The sequence below is a fragment of the Pagrus major genome, chromosome 20, assembly GCF_040436345.1.
Source record: "Pagrus major chromosome 20, Pma_NU_1.0".
Taxonomy (NCBI): domain Eukaryota; kingdom Metazoa; phylum Chordata; class Actinopteri; order Spariformes; family Sparidae; genus Pagrus; species Pagrus major.
This window is the reverse complement of record NC_133234.1, coordinates 21,695,733-21,711,332: the sequence shown is the minus strand read 5'-3', so window position 1 is coordinate 21,711,332 and position 15,600 is coordinate 21,695,733. Positions and strand designations below refer to the sequence as shown.

Below are 15,600 nucleotides of genomic sequence, written 5' to 3'. Positions count from 1 at the left end.
AGGCGTTACTTGTAGAGGTCTTGAGAAAAAAACAAAAAAAACAACACATTAACAAGAAGGCCAAAATGTATTTGATTTCTCTCTGTGGTCTTTGATCTCTTTTATTTGCTATTTCTACCTTTTGTAAGTCTCCCTTTAAGAGTTAAAGCACCCCAGAAGAGCAAAATTCTCCCTGTGAATCCGAAACTATCTTCATATGCATATCCTCGTAAAATCTGACGTCATTAACGCTTGGTTTCCTGTCACATTGACTGTGAACCCTTTAGGAAATGGTCTTTAATCTCCCTGTTGATGGGTGTCCCCCCGATGTTCTTCTTCTCTTTTTTTTTCTTTGGATAAAAATGCAGAATATTAATTTGTAAACTGGAGGGAGATGCAGACTGTTAGGTGCCAGTTTGTGTTAAAGCAGAAGGAGCAGTTACAGGGTAAAGCGAGGAGGTGTAACGAGAGGAAAACCATTAGAAGAAAAGTAGCAACATTTTTTTCGTCAAGGCAGAAAAAAAAATGCTTTCAGACCTCACTGCTGTCTTTGCTTCGTGTAGTCCCGACATGTGCTGCACCTCCGGCTACTGTAGGGGTGTAACCCGGATTAAAAAAAAAAAAACGAACGGCTAGAGTAGAAACTTTGTGTTGGGCACAGTTTTATAATCGTATTCTGTGGATATATGACATGTATTTGATATGAAGAAACATTTGTATTGTGCCTGCTACTGTCAGTGTTATTATTTTTTTTGTTACTGCTCTATTGTAAATGCGCTAAAGCTTGACGTACGAGGAGGAAAAATTAACCTTAAGGCATTTAAAGTGTAACTTTCATGGCCAAATTGAAGAAGAGGGCGAGCTCATCATTGATTACTGTATTTAAACTGCTATATGCACATAAAAGGTAGGTAGAATAATGTTCATTGCAATTATCGAAAAATACGACAATTCTTAAAGCGAGACTACGCAACCTCTGCTAAACAAAAAGGGCCACCAAGAGGGAAAATTATGAGAAGATGCTAAATGCTAAGCTGCTAAGCTATTTAAAAAGTAGCACAAAAGTAAGCGTACTGACCCAGTGTTGTTATATTTACTTTAGCCAACATTAGCCACCATAAGCTAATGGTCATACCAGACCAAGTAAGGCTTATGCAAAAAACTCTTCAGTGTATTGAACTGAACAAAGGTGCTTTTACTGCTCAGTGAATTCGACTTTGTCAAATAAAAGAACATTATTTCGTCTCTTAAACGTTGCTGTAGTCTCACTTTGAAGGTTAAAAAAACTAGTATTTTAAACTTCACTCAACCAGGATGAATATGTTTCTTATTGCAAAGCAGATGGATGGATGGATGATGATGATGATGATGATAGATGATGAAAGGATGGGTTGATTGGGCCAAGTTGAAATGAAGGATTTGGAAAGCAACAAGAGTGAACTGAACAACCCTGAGTTCATCTGCTCAGGCGGTTAATCATTACGCTTGTATCTGTACCTGAGCACTGAACGTGTAGAAACGCAGGATTCATGAGGGCGTGACTGTCCGCTGGTTGCGTTTATTTTCATTGATAAAAATACTCCAGTTCTCTGCAATGCAACTTAACGGCCAAAAGTATGTGGACATCTGGATATTTCACCTTTTTATCGCAATGTTGGAGCCTGGCTGCAGGATTTTGCGAGGCCTGAAAAGGTATAATCATCCGTTGTTTCGCAAGTGTGAAACTGAAACCACTGAAACTTTACATCTCTTTATGTCCAATTTTCAGTGTTATGTCGTGAAGGTGCTGTTCTCATGGTCTGGTTAACCTCAGGCACCAAAACCATTTGGTTAGTGTTAGGAAAAGATCATGTTTTTCTTACCTGGTGCTGTTGCCACAAACATGGCTGGAAATGTCTCAACATCTCATTAAAAATATTCAGTGGTTTCACGTTTACAAATGCTAAATTCTGTCTACAGCAGCCCTTTCTCCTGGCTGTCGCGCCAACAATAACAAATGTTGAAACCCTGTCTCGAATAGTGGTCTCTCCCTCGACAGCCATCTTGCCAAGCTGTCAGGCCAACAATATCCAATGCCCAAAAAATCAATGTTGAAATTCTGTCTCGATCAGTGGTCTCTCTCTCAGTAGCCATCTCTCCTGGCTGTCGCGCCAACAATTTCCAGTGGTATCACTCGTTCAAATGCTAAAACTGTTGATCTCGACCGGCAGTCAGCGATCAGACCACCACCATCTCCTCTACCTCGTTACAAGAAAGTCAGCTCATACACTTGTAATTGGAGTGAGATATGACATGTAGACATTGCAGAAATGTTGATGTATTAACAAGTCTGCGGTTTGCAGAAACGTAAAATGCCAACATTTTATTACATTGACTGGACTTGAGATTTTGAGCATTTGAAAAATAGTTTTTTTTTCCTGCTTTACTGCCAAATGTGCTTATAGTAAGTTTGCAGGGTTGTCTGCGTACGTTTGAGGGAGTTTAAATGAAATGAATGCAACCAGCTGGAGATTAATTACCCATTTCCTCAAATTGTGACAAGAACACGTTCCCTCAAAATGTTCTCCGTTCATGTGCTCAAAAATGTCCTAATGTTGATCAGTATTCCTGGTGATTCATCACTTAATACTCGCATTAATATAAGTGAAACTTCTTGCATGCAACTCATGTAAGAGACAGCCGTCTGCTTGTTGCCTCCCTTTCACTAAGTGGTCTCTTTGTATATCCTGTTTATATTCGACTCTCTGGATTTGGAAGGATATACTAAAAAAAACATGTGGTTCTAGGTGGTTATAAAGAGTCAAAACGTCCCACACTTTGCACCCAACTGTGTATGTTGAGATTAAGATCGTATCTCTGTGATCGCAGAGATGCTACTTTACGTTCAAAGAGCAGACACATAGGACTTAAGGGTGTGCTTGCAACATTATCTGCATGCTAAATTCTTGGTTCTTTTTTGCAAATAGACCACATTCGTCTCAGTGTGCAGGACAGACATGATGCTGAGGGATGGGAGTCGCTCCCCGCGGCGCAGGAGGAGGAGATGATGAGTGTGCGGTAAAGTTTGTGTGCTTTGGTGGCTCCTCTCCATGTATGTTTGTGCTGGAGCAGTCGGAGAGGTTTCTGCAGTAACAAAACTCATCACCTTTCTTTGGTTACTTCTGACGCTGTACAGTTGTGGAAATGTGATTGTTCTCGTTATTGTGCATTTTATCAATAACTGGTTTATGATGATTCTTGTTGCTGTATATGTGTATTTGAAAATAAATGCTATGAAGTCACTGTGTGCTCGTGGTCGATTGAAACGCAACAAACAAAACTCACATAGTGCATTATACCCACCACTCGTCCACCATTTTGTTTCAGCTGCAAATTCAAAGACTACTTAGCCTTAGAGATGCACAATAATGTTATATAGTTATGTTATCTTGTGTTAATGTACTGAAGAACAAGTTAAAGTAAATAATACATTTACATCTATGTACAGTATATACTGTATACTATGGGTCAACTGATTATTGGATCCGATATTTACCATTTTTCAGATTATCAGAATCAGTTTTTGTGTGTTTTTAAAAAAATCAGATTGCTAAGAAACACTAAGAAATCAGATCTGTATTCATCACAACTATCCCCATTTTTGATTCATGACATTATGACATGAGTTAAAAGGAGGGATGGTTATGGTCCAAACTTTATCTTTGGACCACACCCAAGGAGGGTTTTTGGTGCATGTCCAATCAGAACTTGTGCATGCACACATTTACTGTCACAGACTCGAAATCTATTTTAATACAAGTCATATCAGGTAATAATGCTGCATTTATGTGCTCCATGGATGATCCCACTTCCTGAGGTTCAAAGTCGTTCTTCCAACTCCAGAGTGTTCATGTGTGTCAAGTCAGAATGTGGGAACAACATGGACGCCAAAAATAAGTTGTTTTGCGTTTTGTTGCTCTGAGCGTTTTAAACAACACATTGAAGCCATTTCCAGTATTTGAGTGACAAGGAAGAGCAAAGGAAACAGATCATGTGAGCCATGAAATATAGTTCACAAACACGTATGTTACCATCAACCCAATTTTTACTCTCGTCTGCCACGTTTCAGCAACTCATCTACCAACATTTTCTCAGACTTTGAGTTGTTGCTCTGACTTGAGGGAGCCGAGCACATTTTTCTAATTATTCCTTCACCACATGAACACACAATGTCAGCTCAAGTTGGCTGGTTGGCAGGGAGGGACTACAAATTGTCTCCCATATGTTTCCAGGAAACGGATAAAAGAGATGTTTTTATTTTGAGAGCGATTTGCTCAAAAGTATTAATACATTTTGAGAAGATACTATATCTTTAATTTAGCTGCTAACTGTATAAATCACAAGATTACACTCAAGGCTGAGCTCTACTGTTATTGGCATGACAGTGATGGTGCATTTGTGAGGCATGACCTGTGATTGGGACAGTGGTGTAGTTGTTAGCGCTGCTGCCTCACACCAAGAACATCAGGGGTCCTCATCCTCTGGTAACCCCTATCCATTCTCCGGTCAGTACCCCTAATCAAGGCTAAAATCTGTAATAGGAGCTTGGGTGTGTACCTTGCACACTTGGAATGGGTTAAATGCAGAGTACCAATTTCACTATATTGTATATGTGATCAAATAAATACATTTTAATATGAACATCTTGTTTTCAGAGTTTTTTCCTGGTAGAAAATATCTGCTGTAGATTAGCAAAAATCCAAATCATGCATCCCTAATTTGTCTTCATAGATGTTCATAGGTGCAAAAATAACGCTAGAAACATGATGCTACAAATTGTAAACAAGCAAATTACACAGTGAGCAATGAGTGAGTGATCGAGGGAGTGATTCAGACACTGAAGGACTTGAGGCCAGAACAGTTAGTCCAAGTTAAACATAAATGTTTTAATGGTACTATTTACAAAAAAGAAAAAAACAAGTCTGCTTTTTGATTAGGTTAACTGCTGCAACAATCGAACAGGTACATTGACATCTTGCTTAACTACGAAAGAAAAAACAGTGATTGAATGGCTGTGGCATAAAAAGAGGTGTAAAATGAAAACAACCATAGATTTTTTTTGCATAGCAATTAGTTACTTAAGGATGGGGGGAGGGGGAGGGGGCAAAGAGTGTGGTTATGACATTGTGGGGTGGCAAAAAACAAAATCCATCTTGCAACAGAGTAGTCTAAATCTGATCAGTCTGAGAGTGAAACTATTGAACAGCAGAAAAAAATCTTCCCTTAAATTGAAAAACCTGAGCTCGGGGTGGCTTCTAGCCGAGAGCTGCTACATTTGAAATGTTTTGCAAGAGAAAACTTGTCAAGCTGAACCAGAAAGAAGAGGAGGGGGGTAATTGTGTTACGTCTTTATTTATCCACAATTTTCTAATACAGCAACGACTGTACGCAAAGAGGAGGAGGGAGTGAACTTAGCAGATGGTACAATCATCCCCGTTAACCTGCGATTTATTACTTCTTTTAATAAGTGGAACTCTTACTGTGTGCTGTTGTGATAAGACTAACATGAGCATGTTTTCCAGCATGCAGCAGCGCTTTCTGTAGGGCAAGTGCTCAAAAGACACCCCCGGTCCTCTCGACGCCTCTTTTAAAAACAGAACTGAGAGTGTGAGAGGAGACCGCGGGGTGGAGACGGGAGCTGGACACTCTGTAAAGGAATGATTTACTCTTCAAAAAACACAAAGAATGTGTTACAACAAATAAAACAAGTCAGGAATGAAAAACAAAGAAAGCAACAAAAACTAGACTTGGCAGTTGGAGAAGTGCTCTGGTGATTTCAGGCGACCTCTAGAGGGAGAAGAAGGGAACCACATCTCAAATGTACCTGTTTATTTGGATGAGGAGGATGAGGGGGAGGAAGGGGGTATTTTTTCTTGTTTTGTTATTTGTCACTCCACTAAAAATGTACATGGGAATTACAAGCAAACTAGTCAATAGAAAACACCCTTTGGCCATATTTTGAGGAGTCCGCTACATAGTGCGCTACAAGTGTACACGCGACATATGAAACACCACTAAGCCCCCATGTACATTGTTTAGCCTACTACAGAAAACATTTTTTGTAACGTGTTGTTTTATACTTTTTTTTTAAATTTTTTTTTTTTACATTTATCCTTTTTTTCCTGTGACAAAAACAAGTGTAGGGAAAGGCTTCTATCTCCATAATGTTCACTAAAAACTGTGAAAAGTATTAGACTGATGTTTGAATATCAAACAACAGGAACCCATTTAATATCTTATTCTGCTTTGAGGTTCTGCTTGTTAATGCCAGAGAGGAGCTGTAGGTGGGTGGAGGGGTCGGGGGAGGGAGACCTCAGCCTGTCAGTCATTCATCGGTGGGTGGGGGCCTTGTGTTTCGGGCCGCTGTCGTCGTCACAAGGCAGCTCCATTTCGTCCGAATCGAGCCGTCCATAGGTGGCGGCTCGGCACCCTGAGATGCTGCGCATTCTGGGCCTGATGTGGTGGTCGCTCTCTGCCTCGGGCTCCGGGGCTGGGTCTTCTGGCAACGGGAAGCTGCGGCGTTCCCACGGCGCTACCGTCTGTGAATATCACACAACGTTCAGTAAAGACACTGAAAACATGCCTTCAGTATTTCTATATAATCATGGCTAACAAACAACAAGGCTCATAACACCATTAATCACAGCACGTACCCGCTCTTCAAAGGTGAAGTCCGGCGTGGAGCACCGTGTGTCCTCACTGGACAGCAGGCGGTGGGAGTCTCTGGAGCAGGGTGTGTGGGGGTTGGAGGTGGTGTCGGGGCTGGCTGGACTCATGGGTGACGGCACGTGGCTGTAGTCGTGCAGCATGGGGCAGTGACCCGGGTCCGGAGACGCGGGCTGAGGGGTGGGAGGGTTGGTCCCGCACAGCAGCGGAGTGGTTCGTCCGTCCACAGACTTGTACGACCTGATGGACGACACAGACCAGAGTTTACATCTACAGTCCAACCCCAACATGAGTGTGTCACTGTGTGTGTGTGTGTGTGTCTTCAGTGGTCTACCAACCTGCTGCCCCTCCTCTTAGCAGGAGCCAGAGCCATCCATGTCCAGCGGGAACGCTCCTGATCCTCGTAGGGCTGATGGAGCAGAGTGAAGGCTGCGTCTGTCAGGTCCTCCACCTGCAGACACACAGAAATCTATTAATCAGCTGACAGAATCTTTGTTTTCACGTTGGCAGTGTTTCTGCAGGTTTCACCGGGACTTTTTAAACCAACAGTTTCCAGACTCTCGAAGCCTTTTTCATATTATATTTGTTACTATAAATGCAATAGCAAAAATAAAGAGATCCTTTATACCTACAGGAATAAATGTATGTTTTGTACCATTTGATAATTTTGACACCAGGAGACAAACAAATAAAGCGATGGGAATGTTGTTTGTTGTTGTAAGTATTTAACAATTTTTGTTTTACATTAGTGACTGTATTGATGAAACACCACATTATGTTGAAAATGAAACAGTTTTCAAGGAGTTTATTAAAATTTTAAGTAAAGCAGAAAATGGAGGCATGGATCAACCAAAACTAATTAATGTGAATCTTACTTTAGTTCAGAGTTCAGAGCTCAGAGCAATCCTACAAAAACTGTCTGGGGATTTTCCAGACAGTATACTGCTGTATAAAGAGATAACCTTGAAATTTTGACCACCAGGTGTCACTGTTCACTCACTGCCTTGCAGCATAACTGAGTTTACAGGTGAGATTATGTGTTAATAAATAATGAGAGAGCGTCTGCACATTTTAAAGTGAATAACATGAAACGTGTGTGATCCTGATGTTGGACACCTGATAAATAAAACACCAGTAAACACTCACCTCTCGTTCATTTTCCTCTTCAGTTATGAGCTGGGAGAAGATGTCCACTGATCGCCAACTACACACACAGACAAATAAAACATGAGTACAGGAAACCAGCTTTTTAAGAAACTATATAAATACTCTGGAAAAGGAACCCGACCAGACGAGTCGGTGGCTCACAGGATAAATATCTTGTGGATAATTTACCTGGGTGTGAGAATCTCTTTGTACTGCAGCTTCTCCACCCGGGTGGTGGCAGCCACAGACATGGGGATTACGATGTTGTTGATGTCAAAGGAGCTTTCACCTCGCCTCCTCTTGATGGGCTGCTGCTGGAGGACAAACAGTATGAGGAGTCAATGTCAGGCTCTGATAATTAAATTGAGTGCTTTTTTAGACCGTGTCGAGATTATTTTAGACTGAATTATAGTCAGATTTCTGGATAAATCATGTTTTTCTTTTTCAAGCTTTGCAGGCAAGCATTAAGTTATGTAGTACATGTTTGGCCCAGCAGGTTTTATGGAGGAAAACGGTTAATAGTCTGAGTTATATCAATCTACATTTTGTTAACATGTAAATGCAAGTATGATGTTAAAATACAGTGTTACAGGGGGCGTTATGTTTACAGAAATGTGGAAATCTTTGACTTTTTTTGACAAAAAAAATACATTAGTTTTCTCGAAGATCAAAAGTTATTTATTTCAAACAAATATTGTTTTCCCCGAGATCATGAGATAATTTTCTCGTGATCACAAGAAATCAAACTTGTCATTATCACGAGATAACAAATGTTGTTTTCCCCAAGATAACGAGATGATTTATAATGACAAAACGACTTCATAAGAGTCATAAGAGCGGGTCATTACATACACACTCTTGTGTGGGTTGGGTTTGGGGCATTTTAAAGCAAACCACCTGAACGTTTTAATTAATTTCTGTCATTAATAATGGGGACTCATGAATCTGACATCTTCAGCATAAATCAGCTGATACACTGGTTAAGACGCCATGTAAGGACTGATACACACTGCTGATCAAATATACATTAAGCTATAAGAAATACAACTTTGGGAACAACCTTGTTTTCTTGTGATGATTGATTAATTTATCTTGTTATCTCAAGAATTGTATCTCGTTATCTGACATAAATAACTTAACAATTAACAAAATTTCACTTGTTATCATGGGAAAATGGAGGAAAAAATATGTTTGACCCATCACCGTCCAGGGCTTCCGTAGACCATGTACTGTGTTGTTATGTTGTGTCACTTGGGAGGGCAATTTCTAACACACAAGGAGTTTAAAATACTCCTTGTCTGTAAATTACCTACAAATATCTGCAGCAGCACCTGCAACGACTGCTTGTCTGATAACTCTTCAGACTACACAGAGTCTGCAGAGTGTTTTTGTTTCCTGACACTTTCTTTGCTTCCGTAACCACAAAAAAAACCCCGTAAGGCAAATAAAGTTTCAGTTTGGTTTCTCTTTCTCATCTGCCCTCCCACAAGCTTTGTCTGTTTCTTGCATGTCACCACTGTCTGATATCAGACTGTATTTAAGCCACATGTTCCCCAACACTTACTGTATTTCTCAGTTTGATGTCTCAAAGAGCACAGCAGCCACCTCACACTTAACTCCTTCTAATTTAAACAATTACACTCGTGTTTTAGAGACTTCAGTCAACAAAATAAAAAGGGTGTGTAATCTGGGAACATCTTAGCAGACAGCTAATTTAGTAAGCAAACAGGAAATGAGACGTGGTGCAGTGTTTGACTTACAGGTGTGCTCGGGACGCTCTGGCTGCTGGGGCCCAGCGGTGTGGAGTTCTCTGAGGACGTGGACAGCTGGCGTGTGAGGGGGCTGTGAAGTGACGAGTGCATGTTGGCCAGGGTCGTGCAGGGGCTGCTCGAGTCCAGGAACAGTTTGGGGGAGGCTGGAGGACACAGACTTAAATTACTTACAGTTTTTCACACACATCACAACAAAATGAGGCTTTAAAGAGAGTGCATTTATAGCAGGGCTGGATTCATTCAACACTCACAGTCAGTCCTGTCCAGCGAGTGCTCTCTTAACCTCTTGCGGCTATAGTTCTTGTCGAAGGGCCCTAGCGGGGTGGAGAGGGTCTGCAGCCGCTCGGTCTTGCACACGGCCTGGCCCTCGAGCCGGGCTGTGTTCAGAACAGCACTGCTGCTGCCCACGCTGCTGTCCGCTGTCCTCGGCTTCTCAGCACGGTTCTTATAGTGGCCCAGTCCTGAAACACCAGGAGACAGCCACAGTATCATTATTATTAGGGTTCCTACAGATTTTACATTTCTCTATAACTTAAACTTCCAGACTTGTCTGTAGATTTTTTCAGACCATTATGACATCGATGGAAGATCACATACTTATGTACAAGTACCTCAAAATTGTACTTAAGTACAGAACTTAAGTAAATGCAGTTTGTTACATTACATTACAGCGTCTTTAGAAATTCAGAACTTTATATTATATAATAAAAGAAAAGCAAAGTTCTCCACACTAGGAAAACAAAAGATCAGTGTTTCCTCTGTAACTGTTTTGTTGCAGTGGAGGTAAAAATGTAGATATTTGTTCCACATCCATCCCTGTTGTTCTTAGCTTTGGTTAGCTTTATATTAGTTATTTGATTTTTTCTTGACTTTTTCCTTTATTCATCTAAATGTTATTACTTTTTAAAATTTCATCTAGCTGTGATGGTGCACAACTCCTGAATGAATGTAGAGGAAACACTGCTGATTATTAGACAGGCAGCTGATGAATGTTTCCAGAGTGAAAGTTTTAAATATTTTATTGGGCGTCCACGAGCCCCTAAATTCATGATATTCACTACACGGGGTATGAAATGTGTCTATGTATATTTCAGCACTAAAATAAAAACAAGTAAAGCTTCTGTGGAGCTGTAAGAACATAGGTTGTTTATACTGGGGCTGGGAGACAACAGCCAATCACGTAACGGTCTGAGGTGTTGTGAAATCGAAACAGTCACTGGGACAAACGTTGTGAAACAAAAACAACCTGAAATGAACTGGCAGGATGAAATAACATTTCGTCATGACTTGAGTATTTATTGGCTTTTATCACAATTTCATGGTGACATATTTTGCCTTATATTTGATTAGTGTTTCATCATCGTATGTTTATTTTTAACATGGAACAGTCTTATATTCAGGTAATGTGCACACACCTCCTGATGTTTCATTTTGTAGACATGTGTCTGCTTGTCAAAGCGGTTAAAAGCCTCATTTATACTTACTGACTGCCATAAGTGAGTTGGTGAACTTGTGCTTCTCTTTGGACGAGGACAGCTTGTGTTTGAGGGAGAGCTTCTTCAGTGGTTTGCTCCTCTCCAGCGACTTGTTCTGCCACTGGCTCTTCATCACCTGCTGCAGACGTAGGCCTATACAAACGTCTGAGGGACGAGTAAACACCGGTGTTCAGACACTAAATTAGGAGATTTCACCAGCGTGCAACCAAGTGCGACGCTGCATACGTCAGATTTGCCATCTGTAGCTCAACATTAGCAATTCACGACGGCATGCAAGATTTATACAAAGCCATGGGCAATCTACTATTTGAGCCAAATCCATTGTGGTCTTGTGGTTGTAAATACAACTTTGTCTCAATTATGCATCAGTCTAATGTGGTTTGTGTTTTGTTTTTGAGATAAAAACAAATTCCTTGAAATACACACATTAAAACAAGATTCTGAAAGCTAAAAGGACATCAGTGAATCACTGAATGGTAAAAGGATCCAGCCACTGAGAAAACAACACTTTTTCCAGGGGAATATGACACCCATTACAGCTTGGGAAGATTGTCCAAATCGCTGAAAAATGTTTTCAAAGGACTTCCTGCCTGTGTGAGGCCACTCCCTGTTTGTCTTCCCCTCCAGATGTAAAGTAGGAAATGCCTGCGTAAACTGAGCACTGACCGTCAGGGAAGGAGAGGATGGGGTGGACGCCAAGATCCAGTCTTGACAGGCGCTCCAGGGTGGGCAGCTCATACTGAGGGTCCTCTCTGGGGGTGGGCCAGCCACCACACATCACACAGCTGGGGTTGACCCTGCAGTTACACTGGACACAGCTGCTTCTCGGGGCCTGTGGGGGCACAAAAGGAAAACCATGTAAAGCTCAGCAGTGTGTATGCATAATTCAAGTCTACATTAACACATTAAGAACATATTACTCTGGCTTCTGGAAATCTTCTTCTTTTTAATGCACCACAGGAGTAAAGTGAGTCACTCCAGAAAAACATTTCCCTCTTCAAAAGCCACTGGCGTCATGGTGACAGAGTGACTGGATTTTCAGAGGGTCTAATATTAGTTGTACTTGGAACTGCAGAATAATTTAACCAGCTGTATAGACCGAACCACTGTGACTTCAAACTAACAACAACAGTCACTTCCGGGCAGAAAACTAGACTCTGATTCACATTGTTTAGTTATGTGAATAATTAAACAATGTGTGAATTGTATGTATTGTATCTACCTGAAAGTTATTGCAAACAAACATTGTGATTCGGTCTATTTCCCCACTGACAAGTCAAGTTGCAGTTTACATCAAATATAACGTCTTGAAGACATTGAGGGATTTGTAACCGAGTTAAGGCGTTGAACAACTGTCATAGAAGCGTTTATGACGTCATAGTGAAGCTGACCTTTAAAAAAGGTACAACATTTATAACTGGCCACCTGTCGAATACTTAGGGCTACTCTAAACAAAAAGGGGGACAGCATATCACAACCACCCAGGAAATGTTGGCATTTATACTGCTAGCAGGAGCTTTAGACTGGGACAGACCAGGGCAAGCTGGTTAGCACGCTTACCTCGATAGAGATCTCTACAATAGTTAATAATTAAGTTATATTTTCGTCTAAAATTCTTACATACTGCACCTTTAACTAGTATGGGAAAAAAAGAGTTGTGGACAAAAACATGGCTGTCAGGTCACAGTGACCTTAAACTATGACCACCACAATCTAATCAGGTCATTGCGTCCAAGTGGATGTTTGTGCCAAATCTGGAGAAATTCCCATCAAGGCGTTCCTGAGATAGCACATTTGAATCGGCTGTTCCCAACAATGATGCATTTATACCAGAATAAATACAAGTAAAATGTAAAAGACTGAAAACACTTTTTCAGATTGTATTTATAGCTGTTAATGTTAATAGTGGCACTGGGGATGCAGGGATTAAAGGGTGAGTCCTTTATTTTTGTATTTTTAATAATTTTAGATCATTCTGTAGCTTCACAGTAAAGTTTATATATTCAAATCCAAAGATTTTAATTTTGGTCAAAGTATATTTGTTTTAGGTTTCTGCATGATGACACTGACACGATTACAGCCCACTTTATAACATCCTTGTCTGACTGAGAGCTACAGGTCTGTGTGTGAACGTGGGTGTGACTGAACTACACTCAAAGGGCTGGTCCGAGGCCACAAAGCGGACAGGATGACGTGTACGCTTCGGCTGATTTCACACAAAATCCAGCAATGATGCAGCTTCCCACAGGATTATTTTTGTGCTTTAGAACGTAACCGCTGTCAGGGTCTGAGCACTGTAACCTACCCAGCAGTCTTTACTAACGGCTGACTGGGAGTGTCCATTTTTAAAAACCCGGAAGAGAATGAGGAAGTACCCGCACTTTAAAATGACACTGCTTTGTAACTGTAAAGGCTCAACCTCACTTAGTGTTTCTGCTCCCTATGGTACATTATTTGTCAAAATAGCAGTGTTAAGAATTGGGCTTCCAGTGCGATGTAAACCAACAATAACAAAGCAGGAAAAGGAGCATCGCACCTTTTATAAATTAATGCTCACCAAAACAGCATGTAATACCTTCAAGGGCACAACACCAGCATAAGAGATGTTTCCAATTTCTGTCCGTTATTTTTTTTACTTAATCTGCACTTTGACCTGATTTGATTTGTATTTATTTTTATTCATTATTTTGTACTGTATTATTTCTATTTTGAAAGGATGGTGTGAAGACAAAATACAATAAAACCTCTCATTAAAAATGCTCATGTGACTTTATACATCCGCAGTGTTGTGAGCAAGCATTATAGTCATGAAACTTCAACTTTATAATCATACCACCAAAATCTACAAAAGCACCAATAAGAAATCTATTATAAAAAAAAATGTACATGCAAGACATTTTAAAGGCTGAACTTTAGTAGATTTTCGTGCCACAGAACCCTGAGCTGGTGTGTTGTGTGTGTGTGTGTGTGTGTGTGTGTGTGTGTGTCTGTGTGTGTGTAGGAAAAGCAACAACCAGCCAATGGTTTTCTTTTTTCAAATAAAACTTGTGAGTTGTCACAAGGCTTATTACTCATCTTTGTTGTTTGCCCTAGTTTTTGAAGTCAGCCATAAAGTTACAAACCGCAGAACTCATCAGTGAGTTCAGCCTAAAACACAGAGGAAGCTCTTCAAGAATAAAAGTTCACTTCATGACTCTCTGCAACCAATAATTCTACATTCTCACAACACTTCCACGCTGATTTCAGCATCAAACACATTCATACAAACACACACTCTCTCTCAGTTCATCTAAGGTGAAAGTATTGCATGACTTCATGATGATTTTTATACTGGTCATTTACAGGATGTAAGCGTATACAAGCCTGCAGACACAAACGGGGAGGCTCACCTTGCCGTTGAGGTTGGGCACCGTGTTGGGCTGAATGAGCCGCCGCCGTCGACAGCTGACGAGCGGTCGTGTACGTGCAGCCACACATGTGCTGTCGTACGGCAACGGCTGCTGGTGCTTGGTGTCTGCACTCTCCGCCATCCTAAAACAGAGACAACCAGGAGAGCAGATGAGGCCACAGATCTCACACCTTAAAATTACACAGAAACACATATTGTCTCAAGTGACAACCAAGTTAATTAAAGATATCAGTGACATAAAACTATTTTTAGTCTTTCTGAAAAGCTTCAATATGGCTTAAAACTGAATATGTCACAGACACTGATGGTTGTCTTATTATCTCTGATTTTTAAAGCAAGAAAAGTGAAATAATATGATATTTAATGGTAAAATCCTCCCAACTTAATCCCAGTTTGAGAAGCAGTAGCACATGAAACATTAGGCCTGCAAAAAAGATTAGTTTCAAAAATTGATGAGTCTGACGATTATTTCCCTGAATAATCAATTAATAGTTAGAAACGGCCCTGTAAACTGTTCAACACAGGAAGACCTTTGACTTTGCTATCATTTATGATAAACAGCATTAAATCCTCACATGTGAGAAGGTGAAAACAGTAAACATTCAGTGACTTTGCTTGAAAAATGACATACAATTAGCAGATTATCAAAATAATTGCCTATTGCTTTTCTGTTGAGCCACTCAATGATTAAGCAACTATCACTGTTAAACATCTCATAATTACAAAGTGCTAAAATCCATTATTATCAAGACCTCCCCTCTTGTGTGTCTCAGAGAGCAATGAAACATGTAGGGCTGCACCATTTTAACAGATATTACGGTTGTGATATGATGCACAATTAGTGGCAATAATATTTTTAGCATCACAAGTTTCATTTTCACTAAAAAACTATTAAAATCATATTTACATGATGGAATAGGTCACTTTTTCTCTTTACTTGAAGGTGGACTGTTTTTTACAACAGCGGTGAAGATGGGTGCAGTTTGTCAAACCTTGACCTAATTTTGCCAAGTCATTATGAATTGAAGGAACATCAGCTGTTTATTTATTTCCTTCTTCGAGAGTCCTTTTGGCTAAATGTGTCACTGTAACA

At 40.4% G+C, this 15,600-nt stretch overlaps 1 protein-coding gene across 7 annotated transcripts in view; it reads right to left on the bottom strand.

The window, feature by feature from the left end:
* Nucleotides 1-5,351: 5,351 nt before the first annotated feature.
* Nucleotides 5,352-15,600, bottom strand: part of kansl1a (KAT8 regulatory NSL complex subunit 1a) — a 34,638-nt gene continuing 24,389 nt past the window's right edge. For 3 of the 7 annotated variants that reach the window (XM_073489244.1, XM_073489243.1, XM_073489249.1), the window contains 10 exons: nt 14,488-14,629; nt 11,765-11,930; nt 11,087-11,242; nt 9,854-10,072; nt 9,591-9,745; nt 8,020-8,144; nt 7,831-7,888; nt 7,023-7,135; nt 6,672-6,924; nt 6,125-6,557 (listed from right to left, as the gene is read on the bottom strand). In XM_073489244.1, the coding sequence (XP_073345345.1) occupies nt 6,348-6,557; nt 6,672-6,924; nt 7,023-7,135; nt 7,831-7,888; nt 8,020-8,144; nt 9,591-9,745; nt 9,854-10,072; nt 11,087-11,242; nt 11,765-11,930; nt 14,488-14,629 (1,597 nt within the window). In that variant the 3' untranslated portion in view covers nt 6,125-6,347. Of the gene's footprint in view, nt 6,558-6,671; nt 6,925-7,022; nt 7,136-7,830; nt 7,889-8,019; nt 8,145-9,590; nt 9,746-9,853; nt 10,073-11,086; nt 11,243-11,764; nt 11,931-14,487; nt 14,630-15,600 lie in introns of all 7 variants that reach the window. The other 4 variants (XM_073489248.1, XM_073489247.1, XM_073489246.1 and 1 more) reach the window with 3 other exon arrangements.